The 19,796-nt window shown below is 44.4% G+C and overlaps 1 protein-coding gene across 3 annotated transcripts in view; it reads right to left on the bottom strand.

The window, feature by feature from the left end:
* Positions 1–4,106, bottom strand: part of RGS7BP (regulator of G protein signaling 7 binding protein) — a 102,798-nt gene extending 98,692 nt beyond the window's left edge. The window contains exons 1-2 of one of the 3 annotated variants that reach the window (XM_026019304.2): positions 3,131–4,106; positions 2,025–2,191 (exon numbers count right to left, since the gene is read on the bottom strand). In XM_026019304.2, coding sequence (XP_025875089.1) covers positions 2,025–2,191; positions 3,131–3,295 — 332 coding nt within the window. In that variant the 5' untranslated portion in view covers positions 3,296–4,106. Of the gene's footprint in view, positions 1–2,024; positions 2,192–2,868; positions 3,058–3,130 lie in introns of those variants that run through there. The other 2 variants (XM_026019322.2, XM_026019314.2) reach the window with 2 other exon arrangements.
* Between the last annotated feature and the right edge of the window lie 15,690 nt (positions 4,107–19,796).

Raw genomic sequence — 19,796 nt, 5'->3', positions numbered from 1 at the left:
ACATCCTTCATTAATGACAACTAGATGGAAAGAAGCTAAAGGGATTTCCTTTAGTTATAATGCTGTTTTTTTTTTTCAGAAAGAAGGTTGAATTGTGTTCATTATTTTAAGGAGGAAATACTTCAGATTCTATTCTAGAACATTGTACGGAGTTGGCCTTACATTTTCAAGGCTCAAAGAACAACACTTTTTCCCACTAAGACTTACAGAACTGTTCCCAATAACATCAACCTTCAGGAAACACAAAAATAAGTAGCAAATGGCTACCAACCCCTGAGTATATAAAATCCATCTCAAATCCTCAAAACTCAAGTTTGAGCCAGTAGTTTCAGATTCCTTCTTTCCCGAAACTTTGGAAGAACCAAATTTTGTGTGTGTAGTAAAATAGACTAAATTGAACTCCTTGTTTCTTTCTCTGGTCTATCTTCTGTGATTAGAACATGTCATCAATTTGCATTTCCCCTTAGAGGGATCCTCAATATACATCATACTGCCTTGGACACAAGATTGACAAAGCTGCTACTTTTTAGCTCTGTGCATAAAATTTCCTGTTCTAAATCTGTTTTCCCTTCTGAATCATTGTTTCCCTACAGTTTTTATTCCACTGCTATCCCCCTTTGTGTTTCTGATTGTTTTACCTCCCTTATTGTCTGGGATTTATCACAGCTGCATTTCTTCCCTACGTTCCTTAAACACTGACTCCCTTTCCACCTCCTTAAACATTGAATCCCTTTCCACTTCCTAGATGGAATCCCAGATTCACTTCCTGTTAGGCACAGTGTGACAGTTAAAACAGAAAAGGATAAAGCTTCTAAATATTTCTACCAAATGAGATAGGTTTGTAATACACTTTATGTCTCATATCAAGGGCATTAGATAGTGTATCTTTTCTCATGATATAAGACGCCACTTGTTAAGTGTAGTTATTGAGAAAGGCAACATAGGGCTTTCTATTCTATATATATCAATAGTGGTCATCATACATATTATTGGCATTATATATATTGTTGGCATTAAAGATGGCAAAGAGTGATTCTTTCAGATGCATACGTGAGATATAATTCCTATATGTGATCAATCTGCAACATTTTCAGTTTAGCCTACAAGACTTGCACTTTGATTGTAATCCAGACATACACAGATAAACAGATAAAGGTTGTATCCAAATGGAATCAAACACTTAACGTATTTCCATAAGGATTCCTGTGTTTTCTCGCTCTACATTCTTATTTGAGTATAGTGACTGTTGACAAAAACCCATGACTAACTTCTTTCCTGATATTGAGAGAGCAGGAAAAAGTAGAGGGGGATCTCAGAAGAGAAGTTTTTGCTCACTGCATCAGCATCTAAATTAGGACAGGGAATCCATGAGGGTGATAAAATAAATACAAAATAATGGGGAGGGGCACATCAACAGCCTAGGTTTAGTTGGGTTTGTGAATTTCCCCAATCTTCACAAAAACGTTCTTCTGTTAAAACTTTCCTCTTATACAGTACAATGAGGAGAGTAATTTATATCCAAGACTTTATTTTAGGGATTTTATTTTAAATGGTATCACAGGAATTTATCTCACGGTATAAATAGTTGAGTAAATCTAGGATTTAGCAAAGATTTTCTCTCTACTGAACTAGCCTTTCGTGCAGGAGATGTTTAGCAGCAGATGACAAATAATCTTGAGGTGTGATGACTTAACTTCATTTTGACAGCCAAACATTCCGCAGAAAAATCTGAAGCACAGAGTTTCAATATGTGGACGGCATATTGAAAATCAATTTTTTAAAAATCACTTAATGACCCCAAACTTGAATCTACGTATATATTCAAGGATCACACAACCTTCAGATTGTAATTTGGCATGAAATTAGTCTTTCTATGGCTCTCAAAAGAATCCTGATCTCAGGGTGATGAGTTTAAAACTTCAGATTTGCAGAGATCACCTCTGAGGTCTCTGCCACCATAAAGAACTGTCAGCCTCCATGCATCATGTGTCTGAATTACCAAATAATGCCAAAGAGTCTCCTACCCCGAGATGGCAGCAAGTTTTTGGTGTGCCTGCCGGGCCATTTCACAGCCTTTGGTTCTTGTCTTGTGCATTTCCGCCCGGAGTGAGGGGCAGCTGACAGAGACGTCCCCGATAGAAATGACCAACTCCCGATACAGAGCCACTTGCGTGTTGAACTCCTGGACAAGCTGGAAAAGAAGTGAATCGCTTTCACCAACGTGTCCTATTCTGGTGTACACAAACAGGGGTGTTCTGTGACCCTGCGGCCAACTCCACAAGTCTCCAGCTCAGGAGCCCACACTCCAGACTGCTCAAAGATCAAGGCACAAAGGTGGGAAGTTTCTCTTTGTCCAAGGCAAGTGTTTATTTTTCATCGTGCAGTCCGAGCGTGGAAGCTCTATTTCCGGATCCACCCCCCACCCCCTCCACCGGTCCCTTAGACTCAGTTTCCCCGAGACAGCGAGAGCATATGCCACTCCCAGGTCCCTAGAGCTCGAGGATGGAAACTCTCACGCAGAAGGCTCCCTGGCACCACAGTTAAGAGAGGGATCTGAAGTTGCGAGGGGATAGAGGCCCAAGACAGGTTGTCACAGGGAAACTGGGCACCTCCAGCCAGGCCACTGAAGCCCAGACTCCCGCTCTGGAGCCTGCCGGGAAGCCCGGCCACAGCCTCTGCGCTGCAACCTTCGTCCCCTCTGCAGCGCCCCGTGTGCTCTGTTTGGGTTTATTTGCTGCCGTCTCCCCAAAATCAGCACCTCCACCTTCCCATCCCTTCCCTCCCTGGTGGAGCAAGCCACTTCACCGTGTCTTTCGCATCCCCCGACCCCCACCCCCCCACCTCCGAGGGGGTAGAGGCATGACTTACAGCCGCTGACCCCAAGACCCTGGCCGTGGCACTTCTTTGCGGGGCCATCGCGACCGGGGTTGTCACCCCGCATCTGGGGACTGCAGATTTAAAAATAGTGCCTGTGCACGTGATCGGCATGGAGGAGCCGAGGGTGGGGGAGTGGCTGGCAGTCAAGCAAACGACTCACAGACAAGATTTCCCCCACCTTCCTCTCCAAAAAAAAAAAAAAAACAAAAAAAACAAAAAAACAAAAAAAAAAAAACACGCAGTTTTCACCTACCATCTTGCAGTCGTCCAGGGCTCGCTGGGTTTTGTGGGCGCTCTCGGAGCCGCTGCCCCTGCGCTCCCAATCTCCGCTCTGCAGCGGTGGCTTGCTGATCTGGAAGATCGAGGAGCGGGTGGACCGGCCGGGGCGCTTTTTGCGCCCATTCGGTGCAGAACTCATGCATACACATCCACCAAGCCGAAGCCGCTGGTGCAGTGCGCCCCGGCGCGGGCGGCCCGGTCGTTGCCCTGCGCGCCGCCGCCGAGCAGCCGCCGAGCAGCCTCCGAGCAGCCGCCAAGCAACCACCGAGCAGCCGCCGAGCAGCCACCGAGCAGCCGCCGAGCAGCCGGAGCAGCCGGAGCAGCCGGAGCCGGGAGGCGAGGCGCGGCGCTCACAGGCTCGGGGCGGGCTGCGCGGGCGGGTAACCTTGAGCCTGCGGGAGAGCCGGGGGAGCGGCGGCGGCGCCGTGCAGCATCGCCTCCACCAGCGGCGGCGGACGGGCTCGGTCAAGTTCTGCTCAGCAGCATCGCCCGGCCTGTCCCGGGAGCTGGGCGCCGGCGCGGGCTCGCACTACCTCCCCCTCGGCATGGACCGCGAGGCTGGGCGAGGAGGAACGCGCCGCCAGGCGGTTCTGAGTTTCCATTCAGATGGGCGAGCAGCTTTCAAAGCCTGCGCTGCAAGGTGGGGGTGGGGTGTGGGGTGGGGGGACGAGTGTCGCTCTGGCTCCGGTGTCCTCCCGCAGCAGCGCAGCGCCGCTCCGTCGTCTTTCCCCTCCCTCCCCGCGTCGCCAGGCCTGGAAGGGCTGGCGGTCCCCCCCCACCCACCCGAAGCAGGCACCCGGCTCTAATAGGCTGCCTTGATCCCCCGTCTCTACGGGCTCGTCTGCTCCAGGATCCCAAATGAATCCGTGGCGGGACTGGCGGACGCAGGGAGTCGGGCCGCCTGACGTTGTGCGCTGCCCCGCACATTGATAGGACGGGAATACTAATGTGATCCGGCCGGAGAACCCCCCCTCCCGCTCCCTCCACAGTTTATGCACTTATCCAATCAAATCCCCGGGAACGTCAGTTGCAATATTACTTCATCGGCTCTATTCTTAGAAACGAAAAGTGTCATCAGAGTGGAGCACATTGCCACATGCTGGGACCTAAACACGGATCAACCTGTGTGCGTCTCAGGCCCGGGCCCGTCAGAAAGCCTCTGGGGGCCGAGGATAAGCAAGGCCCAAAGGGAGGGGGCAGCGAGGTTTTTGACTCCAAAGGAAGACCTCTTGATGACCTAAAAGGAAAGCTTTGTTACCCTCAGTGGGTTGTTGCTGTAGTTCTGCTTTTTTGTTTTATTTTGTGGGGCACATGCGGGGAGGGGGACTGGGAGCCAGTAGGGCAGAGCGCACAGAGGGCTTCAAACTAGCCCTGGTCCCATTTTAACCAGTAAAGTTGCTGGCCTTGCGTTCCAGGGTGTCCAGACCCGCGCGCTGAGGGTTTCCCATGAGAGCCAGCAGGCCTCCCTCGGGCATTCAGAATGAACAGTTCTTTCTGGGCGCTCAGTGAGCCAGAGGCCGGGGGGGGGGGGGGGGGGGGGGGGGGGGGGGGGGGGGCAGGGGAGTGGAGGGGATGCCTGAGTGAAGGGCGATGGCAGCGAGCTCGGGCCATTGAAGTCCACTTTTACCACTGACACCCTAAGGTCCTTAGGGGAAGGAGAGTTGGCCCTCTGCCCCCGTGATGGGAGAATACTTGTTCCCATGAATAATTTACTTGGAGGCGACGGATAAAGAGGTCTACCACCGAGGAACGGATGATGGGTGGCAAGGCCTCAGGAAGAACAAATCAGAGGTTCCTGGTCAGTGTCTTAAGGGGACATGGAGAGTGCACAGACAGGGAGAGCCAGAAATAGGAAGGCTGAAACCCATAAGGGGGCGGGGGTGTCTCCAATATATGTGTGTGTGTGTATACACACACACACACACACACACACACACACACACATATATATATATATATATACATATATATATATATATATGCTTTTTTTTTTTTTTTACAAGGCTGGTAAACACAACGGAGTGGTATAAGAAAGATATTTGGTCTTTGCCCCCAGTTCCCGTCGCAGAGCTCCTAATACCCTTGGCATCTCCTGAGTGATAAAGGTGATTGGAGTCTTTGGTCACCAGAAAGACTAAGAGCTGGCTAGAGGTTTAAATTTTTTTTTTTTTTTTTAACGATAGTCACAGAGAGAGAGAGAGAGAGAGAGGGAGGCAGAGACATAGGCAGAGGGAGAAGCAAGCTCCATGCAGGGAGCCCGACGTGGGATTTGATCCTGGGTCTCCAGGATTGCGCCCTGGGCCACAGGCAGGCGCTTAACTGCTGCGCCACCCAGGGATCCCCTGGCTAGAGGTTTGAAGCTGTCAGCCCCACCTCTGACTTCCCTGCAGAGGAGATTGATGTAATTGTGAGCAGCCAGTGACTTTATCAATCGTGACTACATCATGAAACCTCCACAGGAACCGCTACACAGTGGGATGCAGGTTGTTGAAGGTGTGGAGGGGCTGAGGAGGTGGCAAGCGCAGGGAGGGCACAGAAGCTCCGCATGCCCCCCCCCCCCCCCCAATACCTTGCCCTGGGCATCTCTTCCTTCATCGCATTCTTTACAGTCAACTGGTAACGAAGGCTCTACCCAAGTTCTTTGAGTCACCCTGGCCAATTGTGCAAGTGAAGGGGGGTTTGTGGGAACCCCTGAATGGATGTCAGATGTGACAAGAGTGGGGGCAATCTGAGGTACTTGTGACTGGTCTCTGAAGTGTGGACAGTGTTGTGGGACAGAGTCCTTAACCCGGGGCGGGGTGGGGGGGAGCAATGCTGACTCCAGGTAGTTAGTTGCAAAATGGATATAAACTGTAGACCACCTGTTGGTGCCGGAGAGTTGAGGAAATAGTGGTGAAGTAGAAAACCCTAACAGGTGGACATCTGGATGGATGTTCGGTGGTATTTGTGTAGTATTTTTACAAAAGATTGAGAATCAGTTTCCCCGAGGAGTGGGAAGCAGGAGGCATTAGTGTCCACATTGACCTTGGGGTGCTACCCTCACCCCAGGTGTTTGGATGACTTAGAGATCGGGGTGGGGAGACCTCGTGTTGGCAGAGTCTCCCCAACTGAGGAAGATCGCTGCAGAGAAGATGCAGACAGGCTAAGGGGGCCTTCTGGAAGAATGGGCAATGCTTGTTTGTAAGCTGTTAAGTCTTGTGATATAAACCTCCCCCTTTTTTATTTCTTTTAAAGATTTTGATTTATTTATTCATGAGAGACCCAGAGAAAGAGAGAGAGGCAGAGACACAGGCAGAGGGAGCAGCAGGCTCCCTGCAGGGAGCCTGATGTGGGACTCGATCCCAGGACCCCAGGGTCATGACCTAAGCCAAAGGCAGACGCTTAACCACTGAGCCACTCAGGTGCCGCCCTGGGTAACTAACCCAGCACCCACAAGAGTTAAAGTCTGCTTTAACCCAAGGTTGGTAGGGCTTTGGAGAATTAAAGGAGGCTTCGTTTTACATGTGTGTGGTCGGAGGAGGATAAAGGAAACAGGACGCTGGCAATCAGTCCTTGGGAAATCTTTGCCACCGATTCTGTTATTTCATCCCTTTCCCTGCAGGGCCCTAGTGGCTGCCACCAGCCACCAGATTTGAGTGTCTCAGTGCCCCTCAGTAGTAGGCTTCTACTCCAACTACAACCATCTGGTCTCTACTCCCCCCTTCTTCTGCCTAGAGACAATTTCAACAAACGAGAAGAAAAAAGGCAACCTAACTGTGCTGCCCAGTTTCTAGCCATATTTCTTGGAGGAGGTGGGGAGAGGGGGACAAATGGATTCAAACTCCATACCCCATCGGAGGGACTGCAGACTTGGCCACCTGCTAGGGGATGAAGTGGACATTGTCATTTGTGGGTGCCCCTGGGCCTTCCCTGTACACAGCCCAAGCCATTTTTCCCGAGAGGGGAGAAGAGGAGCATTGGTGCCAGAGCTGTCTCTCCCGGGGACAAATGCTGTAATCAGAGTAGCAGCAGGCAGGCTGAGCTCCCTCACCTTCCCCCACACTCAGAACAGCATGAATTTACATTCCTGGGGCTGTCTGACTGCCAAATAGAAGGGTAAAGTGCAGTTGGAAATCCCAACAACAAGGGCACATTTTCTGGTTGTCCGGACCCAGTTTTGGCACAACCCTACTAATGGGTCCTCTGTAGGTTTATTTGCATTGACCCGTCTCCTACGCTAGATTCTTGCCAATGTGAGATCCACCCAACGTCTCCCATTCTCTCTTTGGTACTCTTAGAGAATTCATTTTGATTTGTAATTTTTAAAAATAAATGTTAGAGTGAATAATGAGTGTCTGTTAAGTTTCTTCAAGTTGGTGCTAGAAGGAACCATGGGGAGACCCAGAGATGCCATCTCACAACCCAGGTAGGCCTCTCGCAGGAACCGGAGATACTGGGAGGCAGGTTCCCCATGAGAGTGAAGTTCGTGGTGGAACAAGAATGAAAAAGGACCTTATTTGTGTTGGTCTGTGACACAGGCAAAGACCTATTCATGAGGATGCTGAGTTTTGAGAAGTTGGGGAGATCTGAAGGGAATGGTCATGTTTATTTCCTGTGAGCGTCAAAGGAGCCTGAGTAATCGAGAAGGATCTAGTGAATCAACTACCTACAAAATGGTTTATTTCCACTAAAAGCAAAAGGAAGTGCAATATGCTGGGCATGCATACTTACTAGTTTCAAAAATATGTTTGAGTATTTTTACCAGTTGCACTTCCATGTTTTGTTGGTTCTAAAGCTTACATAATTTGGAGGCCTCCGTTGAAAGAAGAATCCTGCCCCCTTGTTTTGTGTGTGAAATAAAGCGCATGCTGCGCTCATTACCCTTGCCATCATGCCGATGAGAAATCTCTCTCTTTTTTTTTTAAGATTTTATTTATTTATTCATGAGAGAGAGAGAGTGAGAGAGAGAGAGAGAGAGAGAGAGCCAGAGGCACAGGCAGAGGGAGAAGCAGGCTCCATGCAAGGAGCCTGATGTGGGACTCGATCCTGGGACTCCAGGATCAGGCCCTGGGCTGAAGGCAGGTGCTAAACTGCTGAGCCACCCAGGGATCCCCCGGATGAGAAATCTTTAGGTGGGATCTGTGCTTGGGTCAGGGTGCCAATAAAACTCACTTGTAAGAAAAAAAAAATTAAAAATCGGAAAATGTAAATAAAATATTAGGTATATGGTTTTGGAAAAGCCTGTGCAGGTGAGGCTCCCTGAAGTGAGTCTCGGTTACCTTCCCGGAAAATTGACACATTTTTCGTCTGTTCTTTGCCTAGGAGGCATCTGATGGTTCGCCTCCTCTGGTTTTATTCCCCTTTTACTGATAACAGCACCCAAAATTTTCTTTGAGGAATCAATCTTAACGTCATTTCTTGTGACCTGGCCCATGTGTGGGCATGTGTCTCTCAGACGTGGTCAGAAAGCATGGTCTGTTCTAGTGGTCGCAGTGATTGGATTAATAGAGGGATTAATAGTGGGCATGACACTGAAGCTGAGCCAATGAACTTTAGGCCTCGGAGACTCTGGAACTATTAGGTTGAAACTTATGAAATGGCCAGTTGCCATTAGTCAACCATTTTGACTTCTAGCAATGGTGATTTCCTATGTCTCCACCTGGTACTGTCTCTTTCTGTTGGGTGTCTAGGGTGATAAGCTGAAAGCCTGGAGTTTCTTTTTTTTAATTAAAAATTTTTTTTAAAATATATTTTTATTGAAGTTCATTTTGCCAACATTTAGTATAACACCCAGTGCTCATCCTGTCAAGTGCCCCCCAGTGCCCGTCACCCAGTCCCCCCACCCCCCCGCCCACCTCCCCTTCTACTACCCCTTGTTCATTTCCCAGAGTTAGGAGACTCTCATGTTTTGTCTCCCTCTCTGATTTTTCCCACTCATTTTCACTCCTTTCCCCTATAATCCCTTTCACTATTTTTTTTTATATTCCCCGTATGAGTGAAACCATACAATGTTTCTCCATCTCTGATTGAGTTACTTCACTCAGTATAATATATTAAGCCTGGAGTTTCTGGGGGCAGTCTTTTTTTTCTTTTATACTCATGGTCAACAGACTGCCCGAGAACCAACTCAGAAGAAACCAAAATGGAGAGAAAGCCTTTTTAAAAAAAATTTTTTTGAGGGATAATTGACATGCAACTTTGTATTAGTTTCAGGTATACAACTTATTCCATATTTGTATAAACAATTGACACGATGGAGCACCTGGTGACTCAGTGGTTGAGCATCTGCTTTTGGCTCAGGTGGTGATCCCAAGGTCCTGGGATCGAGTCCCACATTGGGCTTCTTGTGGGGAGCCTGCTTTTCCCTCCACCTGTGTCTCTGTGCCTTTCATGAATAAATAAATAAATATTAAAAAAAACAATTGACACAAGTCTGAACTGCAAAGGTCCACTTAAACATTCATTTTTTTTTTTGATAAATGCCGTGTAGTACTGTAAATGTATTTTCTCTTCTGACTTAATATTTTCTTTTCCCTAGCTTACTTGATAAGAATACAGTAAATAGTACAACTTTTAAAAATATAGTCATTATTTTGTTTTTGGTCACCATGAGGCTATTAGTAGCTATTTTGGGGTGGTCAGGAGTTACATATGGCCATTTGACTGCATGGGGGTAGGCGCCCCTTTTCTCCAAATGGTTCAAGGGTCAACTGTATTGCAAAGCGATCACCACAGTAAGCAGAGTTAATATTGTCAGCATATGTAGTTGCAGAATTATTTTTCTTCTGAGAATTATTGAACTTCTGAGATTGACTTTCATCAAGTTTCACACATGCAATACGATTATTTTAAATAAGATTGTATTTCTTTATTTGACAGAAAGAGAGAGAGAGCACAGGCAAGGGGAGCAGCAGGCAGAGGGAGGGGGAGAAGCAGGCTCCTGGCTGAGTGAGGAGCCCAGTGGTGGGGCTCGATCCCAGGACACCCCCGGGATCATAACCCGAGCCAAAGGCAGATGCTGAACTGACTGAGCCACCCAGGTGCCCATGCAATTCGGTAGTAACTATATATGCCATGCTAGACATAATGTCACCATAACGTATTTATTTTATAACTGGAATTTTGCAGCTTTTGACTCCTATTGCCCATTTTGCCCACTCCTGCCCCATACCTCTGGCAACCACCAATCTGTTCTCTGTATCTTTGAGCTCAGTTTTTTTTTCTTTATCTCTTTTTGGATTCCACATGTACGTGAGCTCAATGCAAGATTTGTCTTTCTGCTTCTGACTTATTTTATTTAGCATAATGCCCTTTTGGCCCATCCACACTGTGGCAAATAGCACAATTTCCTTTTTTAATGGTTGAATAATATTCCATTCTGTGTGTGTGTGTGTGTCTGTGTGTACACATTTTCTTTATTCATTCTTCTACTGATGGATACTTAGGTTGTTTGTATATTTTGATATTGTAAAGAATGCCATAGTGAATAAATGGGTGCATATATCCTTTTAATTTAATTTTTTAAATTTAAATTATCTTTTTTTAAAAGTAGGCCCTATACCCAGTGTGGAGCTTGAACTCAAAACCCTGAGGTTAACAGTCACATGCTATACTGGCTGAGCCAGCCAGGTGTCCCAGTACATATGTTTTTGAGTTAGTGTTTTCATTTTCTTAAGAAAGTGAAATTCTCTGGAAGGTAATTGTTGGATTATATAGTGGTTTTATTTTTAATTTTTTAAGGAGTCTCCCCACTGTTTTCCACAGTGGCTGCACCAATTTACATTCCTACTCATTAGCACTTGAAGGTTTACTTTTCTCCACATCCTCACCAACACTTGTTATTTCTTGTCTTTTGAAAAGTACCCACTTTAACAGGTGTGAGAAGACATATGTTTGTGGTTTTGATTTGCATTTTCCCTGATGATTAGCGATGTTGAGCAGCTTTTCATGTATCTATTGGCCATCTGTCTTCTTTGGAAATATGTTGATTTAGATCCTCTGCCCATTTTTAATTTTTTATTATTATTTTTAAAAGATTTTATTTATTTATTCATGAGAGACACACAGAGGCAGAGACATAGATAGAGGGAGAAGCAGGCTCCCTACGGGGAGCCCAGTACCCCTGGGGTCACACCCTGAGCCGAAGGCAGGCGCTCAACCACTGAGCCACTCAGGCATCCCCCTCTGCCCATTTTTTAATATAATTTATTTATTTTTTGCTATTGAGCTGTAGGATATTATATATATAGTATTATATTATATATTATATATTATATATTATATATTATATATTATATATAATAACCTCTTATCACATAGGTGATTTGCAAATATATATATATATATATATATATATATATATATATATATAAAATAACCTCTTATCATATAGATGATTTGCAAATATTTTCTCCTGTAGGTTGTCTTTTCATTTTGTTGATGGTCTCCTTTGCTATGCTGGAGCTTTTTAATTTTAATTTTAATTTTTTTATTTTTAAAAATTTTTTGCTGGAGCTTTTTAGTTTGATGTAGTCCTACTTGTTTGTTTTCACTTTTGGTGTCAGAGCCAAAATTTCCTTGCAAAGACCAATATCAAGGAGCTTGTTGCCTATGTTTTCTAAAAGGCGTTTGATGATTTTAATTCTTACATTAAAGTTTATTTTTTTCCCAGAGAGAGAGGCAGAGACACAGGCAGAGGGGGAAGCAGTCTCCACGCAGGGAGCCCGATGTGGGACTTGATATATATAGTTTGAAACCAGAGTGTGTGATGCTTCCCACCCTGTTCATCTTTCCCAAGATTGTTTGGGCTTTTGGGGGTCTCTTTGTTTGCTCTATTTCTGTGGGAAATGCCATTGGAATTTTTATGGAGATTGCATTTATTCTGTAGATTGCTTTGGGGGAGTATAGACATTGTAACAGTATTAATTCTTCTAATCTATGAGCACAATGTCTTTCCATTTGTGTCTTCAGTTTTTAAAATTAATTTCTCAAAGTTTTCAGTGTATAGGTCTTTCACCTCCTTGTTTAAATTTATTCCTAGGTATTTTATTCTTTTTGATGTCATTGTAGAAAGATCCATTTTTAATATTCCTTGAGCATGTGGATTTAGATTGGCCTTAAATTAATTTACACCTATAATTTCAGTTAGGTGAACCAAATTCCTTTTAATTTTTTTTTTATGATAGTCTCACAGAGAGAGAGAGAGAGAGAGAGAGAGAGAGAGGCAGAGACATAGGTAGAGGGAGAAGCAGAGGGAGTAGCAGGCTCCATGCACCGGGAACCCGACGTGGGACTCAATCCCGGGTCTCCAGGATCGCGCCCTGGGCCAAAGGCAGGCGCTAAACCGCTGTGCCACCCAGGGATCCCCCCAAATTCCTTTTAAAGTAAGTTGGTTTGATCGGGGTTGCCACAACATGAAGCCAAAAGAGTTCTGACTAATACACAAAGGTAATTGTGCTCAAGTCTATGATGCGTCAAATTATGGTATCATAGTAGTTATCCCCTGGGAACAAGCCACCATGTTGAGTATGGAGAATACAACAAAATCAAAGATACAAGTTTTCCTTCTTAGGTACTTAAATTGAGGAGATGAATGTAGGCACACATGAAATATGAAGAGCAGTAAAATCTATATTAGAGTTATTTTCTGCTGTATATGAATACCTGCAGGAATTTAGTGAAGGGATCAACCTCCATAGGGTGAAGTTACCACAACAGGCTACGTGGTAGAGATGCAGCCTGCTGGAGGTATGTGTAGGATCTCGTTAGATGAAGGAGTGGGGAGGGCTCTCCATGAGTTGGCTAATAGCAGGAGCAAAGGCACAAGGGTGGAGTGTGTGAAAAGCCTGACCTGAATTGAAGAGAAGGAAGACAGGCTAGCTTGAAAGTGATATGGTGCAGGTCATGGAGGCAGGATAAATGGCTTAGGTCCTTTGGTCCATGAAAGGAAAGAAGACAGTAAGTGAGAAGCAGAGAAAATAATTTCCTTTGAATGACAATAACTTGAATGATTTTAGTAGATATGAAGGGATAACTTTGAGGTCTCCCACTGACTTTGTAGACTATGGAAGGAGTGGACTTGGGGGCTCTACTCTGGTGTTCTCAGGAAGCAATGATGCAGGTTATGGGCAGAGAGGGAGTCAATGGTGGCTAAGCATGGCATGTTTCACAGTCCTAAGAACTTGTAGAGCAAAGCAGAGGAGTTTGATCCTGATGGTGTGTTGGGATAGACTGTGGGCAAAAGAGAATTACTGCTGTTTCTTGATTAAGTGAATTGATAAGAGGCAAGTGATACTTTAAGAAAATTAATTTGGTTGTAGTAGGTAGGATGCATTGTAATGAAGAGAGAGTGAAGTCTATTACGATAGGCTATTTGTTGGGCTATTTGTTAGGCTGTTAGCATAATCTAAGTGGCCCAGGAATCTGACGGTGCCACTAAGACTGGGAGAGAAATTTCAGATGTTTTTAGGGTGAGAGCATTACCTTAGAACAAGACTGACTAGAAAATAGTGTAAACTAAGGTAAAAAGTAACAGGCATTTCAGCCTTCCATAGGAAAAAAAAAAACAAAACTCATTGACAATTAGCCCTGAAATGGGTCTCTAACTTTCACTCTGCAGAGCTGTTACTGCCTTCTGTGTACATGGGACACGTACCTATTGGCCAGATGGCCTATCTATGGATTCTTCTGGAACTTTTTGCCCATTGACAAGACCTCTTTTTAGCCAACCATGGCTCTGGTCTAAACCTGATCTGCACCATGTCATACCAAGACACTACACAGCCACTGCGTTGCTGGCCCCACCAGCCGTGTCTGCAGTGGCCACTCCTTCCCATGCAACTCCTTCCTTTGAGGACACTTCTGGGCCTGCCAAGTGTGCTGAAGCACACGTCGGAAGAACACTGCAGTGGACAGGCTGTGTCTGCAGAAGCATTTCCCTAACTGTCCTTTGATCCATCTGTGCCCTGGCTCATTTCTGGCTATACCGTTTTCTACCCTTTGCCTCATTCCCTGGTTCCTGTTTGCTGTCTCCCATTCTCTCTTTCTCTCTCTCTCCTCTCTCCCTCTCTCTGATCACTTCCCTCTGTCCTTATCTCTCCAATAAGTACATAACTAACACAAACATAACTTCTCCTTATTGTTAAAAAAGATAGTGGAGATAAGGATAAGGTCCCCTTTGACATCCTTCCCAGTCTTTGGTCCTGTCCTGTTTGTCTAGAAATAATCCGTCCTATCAGTTTGCTGTGTAGATCTTCTGTTACACAGTTGCGTACTTCCCATCTCCCCAAAAAGAAGGTAGTCTTTTAGTGTTGTTTCATATGTGTATGTTTTTTATAGAAATGGCACGTTGTGTGTGTTACTCTGCAACATGCCTTTCTTCTTCTCAACACCGTGTCTTTGGAAAAAGCTCAGTCTTGTGGCACCACAATGTATTGGAGAGTAATGGATAGATACAACCCAGTTTACTAAACCATTCCCTAGTTGGGACATTTAGATTATTTCCAAAATTTTTATATTAACAATATTGCAAGGAAATTCTTAAGCATGCCCCTTTCTTCAGATGAAGGCATGTATTTCACAAGAATACATAAAGAAGTGAAATTACTGGGTCATAGAGTATGTGCATTTACATTTGTAAGAGGCACTCTGAAATTTTTATCTCAAGTAGCTGTTTCAAATTACATGCATGCTGGCTTCTTATGAAAGCACCTGTTTCCCCACATACCAGTTTGATATCATTAAACTTTTAAATGTGTGCCAATTTGACTTTCTATATTGATCATATATTCTCACCTCTCAGCCTTCTTGTTTCTCTTCCTAGGCTTCTACTTACTCTCTCTTAGCAACGAATCTTTGGAGACTGTCTGGATTGGTTAATGATCCCCTACATATATAAACACACACTCACACTCACTACCTTTCCACTCATCATGGTTCCAGGACTCTTGTCCACATGAGTAGCCCTGATGGGTGCAGCCCATCTCTGAAAGAGTAGGCTTCCAGGTGGAAGGGGACAGAAAAGGCGGGGATGAGGGAAAAGAGTAAAAAAGATGAATTCAGATTTCCTAGCCTTAGAAATTATAAAATGGAGCTTTCCCTGATAGAATTGAGCAATTGAAAATGTTAGACTTGGTAATAAGGTTAGGGCTGGAGATGTAAATTTAGAAGTCAGAAGCAAAAAGTGGTCAGTGAAGCCTTGAGAATGGTTGTGTCTCCAGGAAGGAATAAGTGAAGAGAGGAAAGAAGGCAGAGGGATGTCATCTGGAGGCATATCAACAGATAAGAGGTATGATGAGGCGCAGAGCCAGCAGAGGGATGGGGAAGAGACTGCCAGAAAAACAGAAGAATCACTGAACACAGTGTCAGAGAGCATAAGGCGGAGTCCCTATCAAGGAGTGAGCTGTAAATTGCCCTGGAGATATTAAGGAGAAAAGGGACATAGAAAGATACCTTTTGGCAAGAAGAGGTCATGGTGGAAAGATGTGCATATCTAGTAAAGGAAGGAAAAAAATCCAAATGCTAAGTTAGCAATTAAGGTGAGAAGCAGAAGTAGTCAGGGACAATGAGTATGAGGGCAAGGACAGAGATAGCACAGTTGATACAGACTCAGAAGTTCTAGTGTTTGTCTTTCAAAGCACGTTTTTTAAATAAAGGGAAGAACCAGTGGCTAAGCAAAGTTATATGTTGTTTTAATAAAAACACATAATTATGGAAAAAAAGGCATCAGAGAAGAGGAGAAAGGATGTGGTCCAATGTGCAAATGAATGGAAATCTACTGATGATTTTGGAAACGAGAAGAGTGTGGACGATAGTTCCAAGAGTTCTTCATCGGAAATCAGTGTTGTTGATCTCCATTCAACACTAAAATAAATAAATAAATAAATAAATAAATAAATAAATAAATAAATAAAATTCAGATTTAAAGTATCTAGGTCCTTAGAATGTGCTAATAAAATAATCTATTGAATAAATAAAGGACCACAAAATAACACCACTCCCTGGCTTTGGGGATTCAGGATTTGAACTCTTGAATTTGCAGTCTGATGAGTGACATTCCTCTCCGACTAGAGAGCCCAGCTGAGAACCTGGCTTGTGTTTCCACTCCAAGTTTGGTTCTGGGGGATTTTATAGCATATCTCAATACCTTGCTCTAGACCCAGAAAACTGCAGTCGGGACATAGTTCTTTATGCATATTATAAAATTCTCCCCGAAGCAATTGCATTCCATTTCCTTAGCGAATATAGGAAATTCATAGCATTTGTGGCCAGAAGAGAAGTGAGACGGATGAGTTAACATCAAAAGGGGCTCTTCAAAGTGATGATGTAGTGAAGTCTTTTAGACTCTGGTAGAAATAGGGACAGAAGTGAGGCTGAGCAAGTGTCCCTTAATTCCTAGGTGTGGAGGATTGGGGATGTTTTCCTCCACAGAGGAATCAGGGAGTGAGAGGGCCATTCTGGGGCAGTGCGAGATGGAGGTTTCAGCATCAGCCTAGGATGGATTCCAGCCCCTCATGTCTGGCTCACTCTGTCCTCTCTCCATTTCTCTGGAAGTTGGAAGGACTTATCTGATGTCTGTGTTCTGGCAGAAGGACAGTGTGTCTGACTTCCAGTTTGGCAGTAAATGCAGCTGCAGTACCTCTGGCTTTTTCAAAACTGCCAGTGCCGAGTCCATCACCAACTCCCCGAGTTGTTGAACGACTGTGGGTAAAATGAGGCCACCGGTCCCTCCACAGTAGCTCTTACATCCTTAAAGAATGATAGCAAGTCACCTTTCAGGTTTTTTTTCCCTTTAAGACAAAAAAAAAATTCACTTGCTTCATCATTCCCTCAAAGAGGCACACATTCACATTTGTTATTTTGAAATAATCTAACTCTGTAGTAAGGACTCTGCTAACCCGATGAAAGTAAAAGCAACTTTATTGTACCTTCATAGTATATCCCACAAATACAGTAAGGCTGTAACTACTGCTTTTACAATGAAATTACTGCTTTAATAATCTCTGTTGACGTTATGCTCCAAATGACATAAAGTAATACTCACCTTATGTGATAATGTAAGTTAAGAGCAAAGATGTGACAATAGGCTTCTAGATCAGGCCTAAAAAAGATAAAATAAATAAGACAAAAAGGTTGATTGATTCAGAAATTTCAAAAGGAGAGGACCTAATTTTATTATTTGTCAGCATTAAATTGAGCTATCAACTCCCTCTTTTTTTTTTTGTAAATAAAATAGTTCTTACTACTCTATAGTCATAATTGCAATGCAAATTATTAAAATTCTTAGGCAAGGAGACTGGGAAGCACTGTACATCAGAAATATCCAGGTCTGGCACAGTCTGGGATATATTGAGGAATAAGAAACCAATATTGAGTCATTGATAGGTAATTCTTCATTATAAGACTAAAAGACAACAGAGCACTTCAATTTTATTTTAAAAAACTCAGATCATGATCAACAAAACTTTATCGAGTGTCTGGTGTTTTTTGGGCACTAGGCTATGCCATACGGAGTCCAAGAAATTAAATGACAGTGTCTATCCTCAGAGTCATCCAAACAGATGCCAGTCTAAGGAGGATGGCAAATGCTAAATGCCATAACTCATGCCTGACTCAGGCATCCTGGGAGGCTAGTAAAATGGGCATATAAGGAAGGGAAAGAAAAGAATCTGGGCAGCACTGAAACAAGGAGAACTGCTCCTTGGTAGATTACTATTATGTCCTGTGCAAAAGGAAAGGACAAAATTGGCATGATGCAAATGAGCACAAAAATTTATGGCCATCTGATTTAGTGGAAACATTTTTTTGGATTCAAAAGCATGACTCGTGTACCTACTGGGTGCTAGTTGCTGAGGAACTTGGAGTAACAAGTAGAAAAAATGGTCATCAATCTATAGGGTGGCAGTGTCACCTGTGAGACTAGTCCATTGGGAATGCATCTCCCAGAAGACAGGGTAATATGAAAGCAAGCTGACTAGAGCTCAAAAAGATTTTGGTCACAGAGAGTGGGCTGCAATACAAAGCTAAATCCTAGTCTCCAGAAGGTATCGGAGAGCTAAAGAAAATTTTAGAACAGAAGTTTGGTTCTACAGACCATGCCAACACTCTTTGGGACAGAGAGAGTTTGCAGTTCAGTGACCACAATGGTATGCAGACTCATCTACATCAGGCATCTTGCCTTTACCAACAAGACTGACTTTAGATCTGGAGGTTCTAGTGCATGACCTGTCTTGAGAGTGTCTTGGGGGCTGGCAGCAAGACTGAGTTGGCTTGTGGCACGCAGAGTGACTTACTTAATTACAAAAAAGGTGGTCTCACATGCTGTTACTAAATGAGTAGTGGGCCAGGTTGCCCATAGAGGAGGGAGCCAGCACATTGCCTCAGTTGGAAAGAAAGGTTTCAGGAAGAAATGAAATTTGAGGTGAGTCTTAAAAGAGGCCTGAGATAAGGAGAAAAGAACAACAAAAGTTTTCAAGGTAGGGGACTCACTGTGAACAAAAGCATAAGAGGAAGGTTCTGATACACATAGTATGCGTGGGGAATGCTAAGTACCTCAATTTGGCTGGATCAGAGGGTCTGCATAAGCAAATGATAATCAAGTAGATTGGAAAAGTGGGTTGGAGCCAGATTAAAGCAGATACTGAAAAAAACAGGCCAAGTGTTTTGGACCGTATCCTATAAACAATAGAGAAAATTGATTTTATTATTTTATTATTATTGTTGTTTTTTTTTTAAATTTTGAGGCTTAAAAGTCCGGCAATATTTTGAGACGATTAATCTGGTATCAGTATATAGAACACAGGAGGTACAGGTTAGAATGAGAAAGACAAATGCCATAAAGTAAGGGAAGCTGGAATTCAAAAGCAGTGGTAGGGAAAGAAGGGGGTGGTTGCAAGGAACATTACGTAGGAATGCCCAGCTGGGGAGGGTGATGTGGGGCATGTCTCCAGTGTCTTACATTGAGGAAGCCCAATAAATGATGCAACCATTGCCTGGAATATGAAAATGCAGAGGAGCAGCTAGTTTGGTGGGGGAAATAATTAGATTGCATCCAGGTATGTTAAGTTGCGGTGGTAATAAGACTTCTGCAGGAAGACTTGCAGGTCTAATAAATGCTATGTCTGAAATTCAGTGAAGAGATGAGGACTCTGGATGTCTGCCTGTGAATTCCCCTGGTAGAAGTGAAAGTGGAAGGCCCGAGAATATATAAGTCTCTGAGAGAGAGAGGGTGGAACAGTGATTCTCCACCCAGCCCATAAATCAAAGTCACTGGTGCAGGGGCAGCTGTCTTTTCTGCTTGCCCCCCTCTTCTGCTAACAGAAGACCTCTTCATTTTAGGAGCTGCTTCTCTCCGTCTTCTTGTGATTTTGGTGACAAGGGCATACAGTTATGGGGTCCCGCTCCTCCACTACAAAGGAGGATCCCAGCTGTATGTGGACAATCAAAACATCCATCTCCTAGATGTAGTGACTAGTGCAAGGGTAGGGACAGGACTCTCTAACCTGTTAGTATTGAGCCTGGAGATCAAGGTAAAGAGGGCCTCACTCTTTGCAATCACTCACCGTGTAGATAATGGAAGCCAGAAGCTTCCTTGTGGTCTTCTTTTCTACCACATATAGAAAGCCTACCTGAAAATGCAGCCGCCCCAGGGGGAGGCAGAGGCA

The sequence above is a fragment of the Vulpes vulpes genome, chromosome 2, assembly GCF_048418805.1.
Source record: "Vulpes vulpes isolate BD-2025 chromosome 2, VulVul3, whole genome shotgun sequence".
Classification (NCBI taxonomy): domain Eukaryota; kingdom Metazoa; phylum Chordata; class Mammalia; order Carnivora; family Canidae; genus Vulpes; species Vulpes vulpes.
The sequence above is the reverse complement of the archived record's forward strand: the minus strand, read 5'-3'. Positions and strand labels throughout refer to the sequence as shown.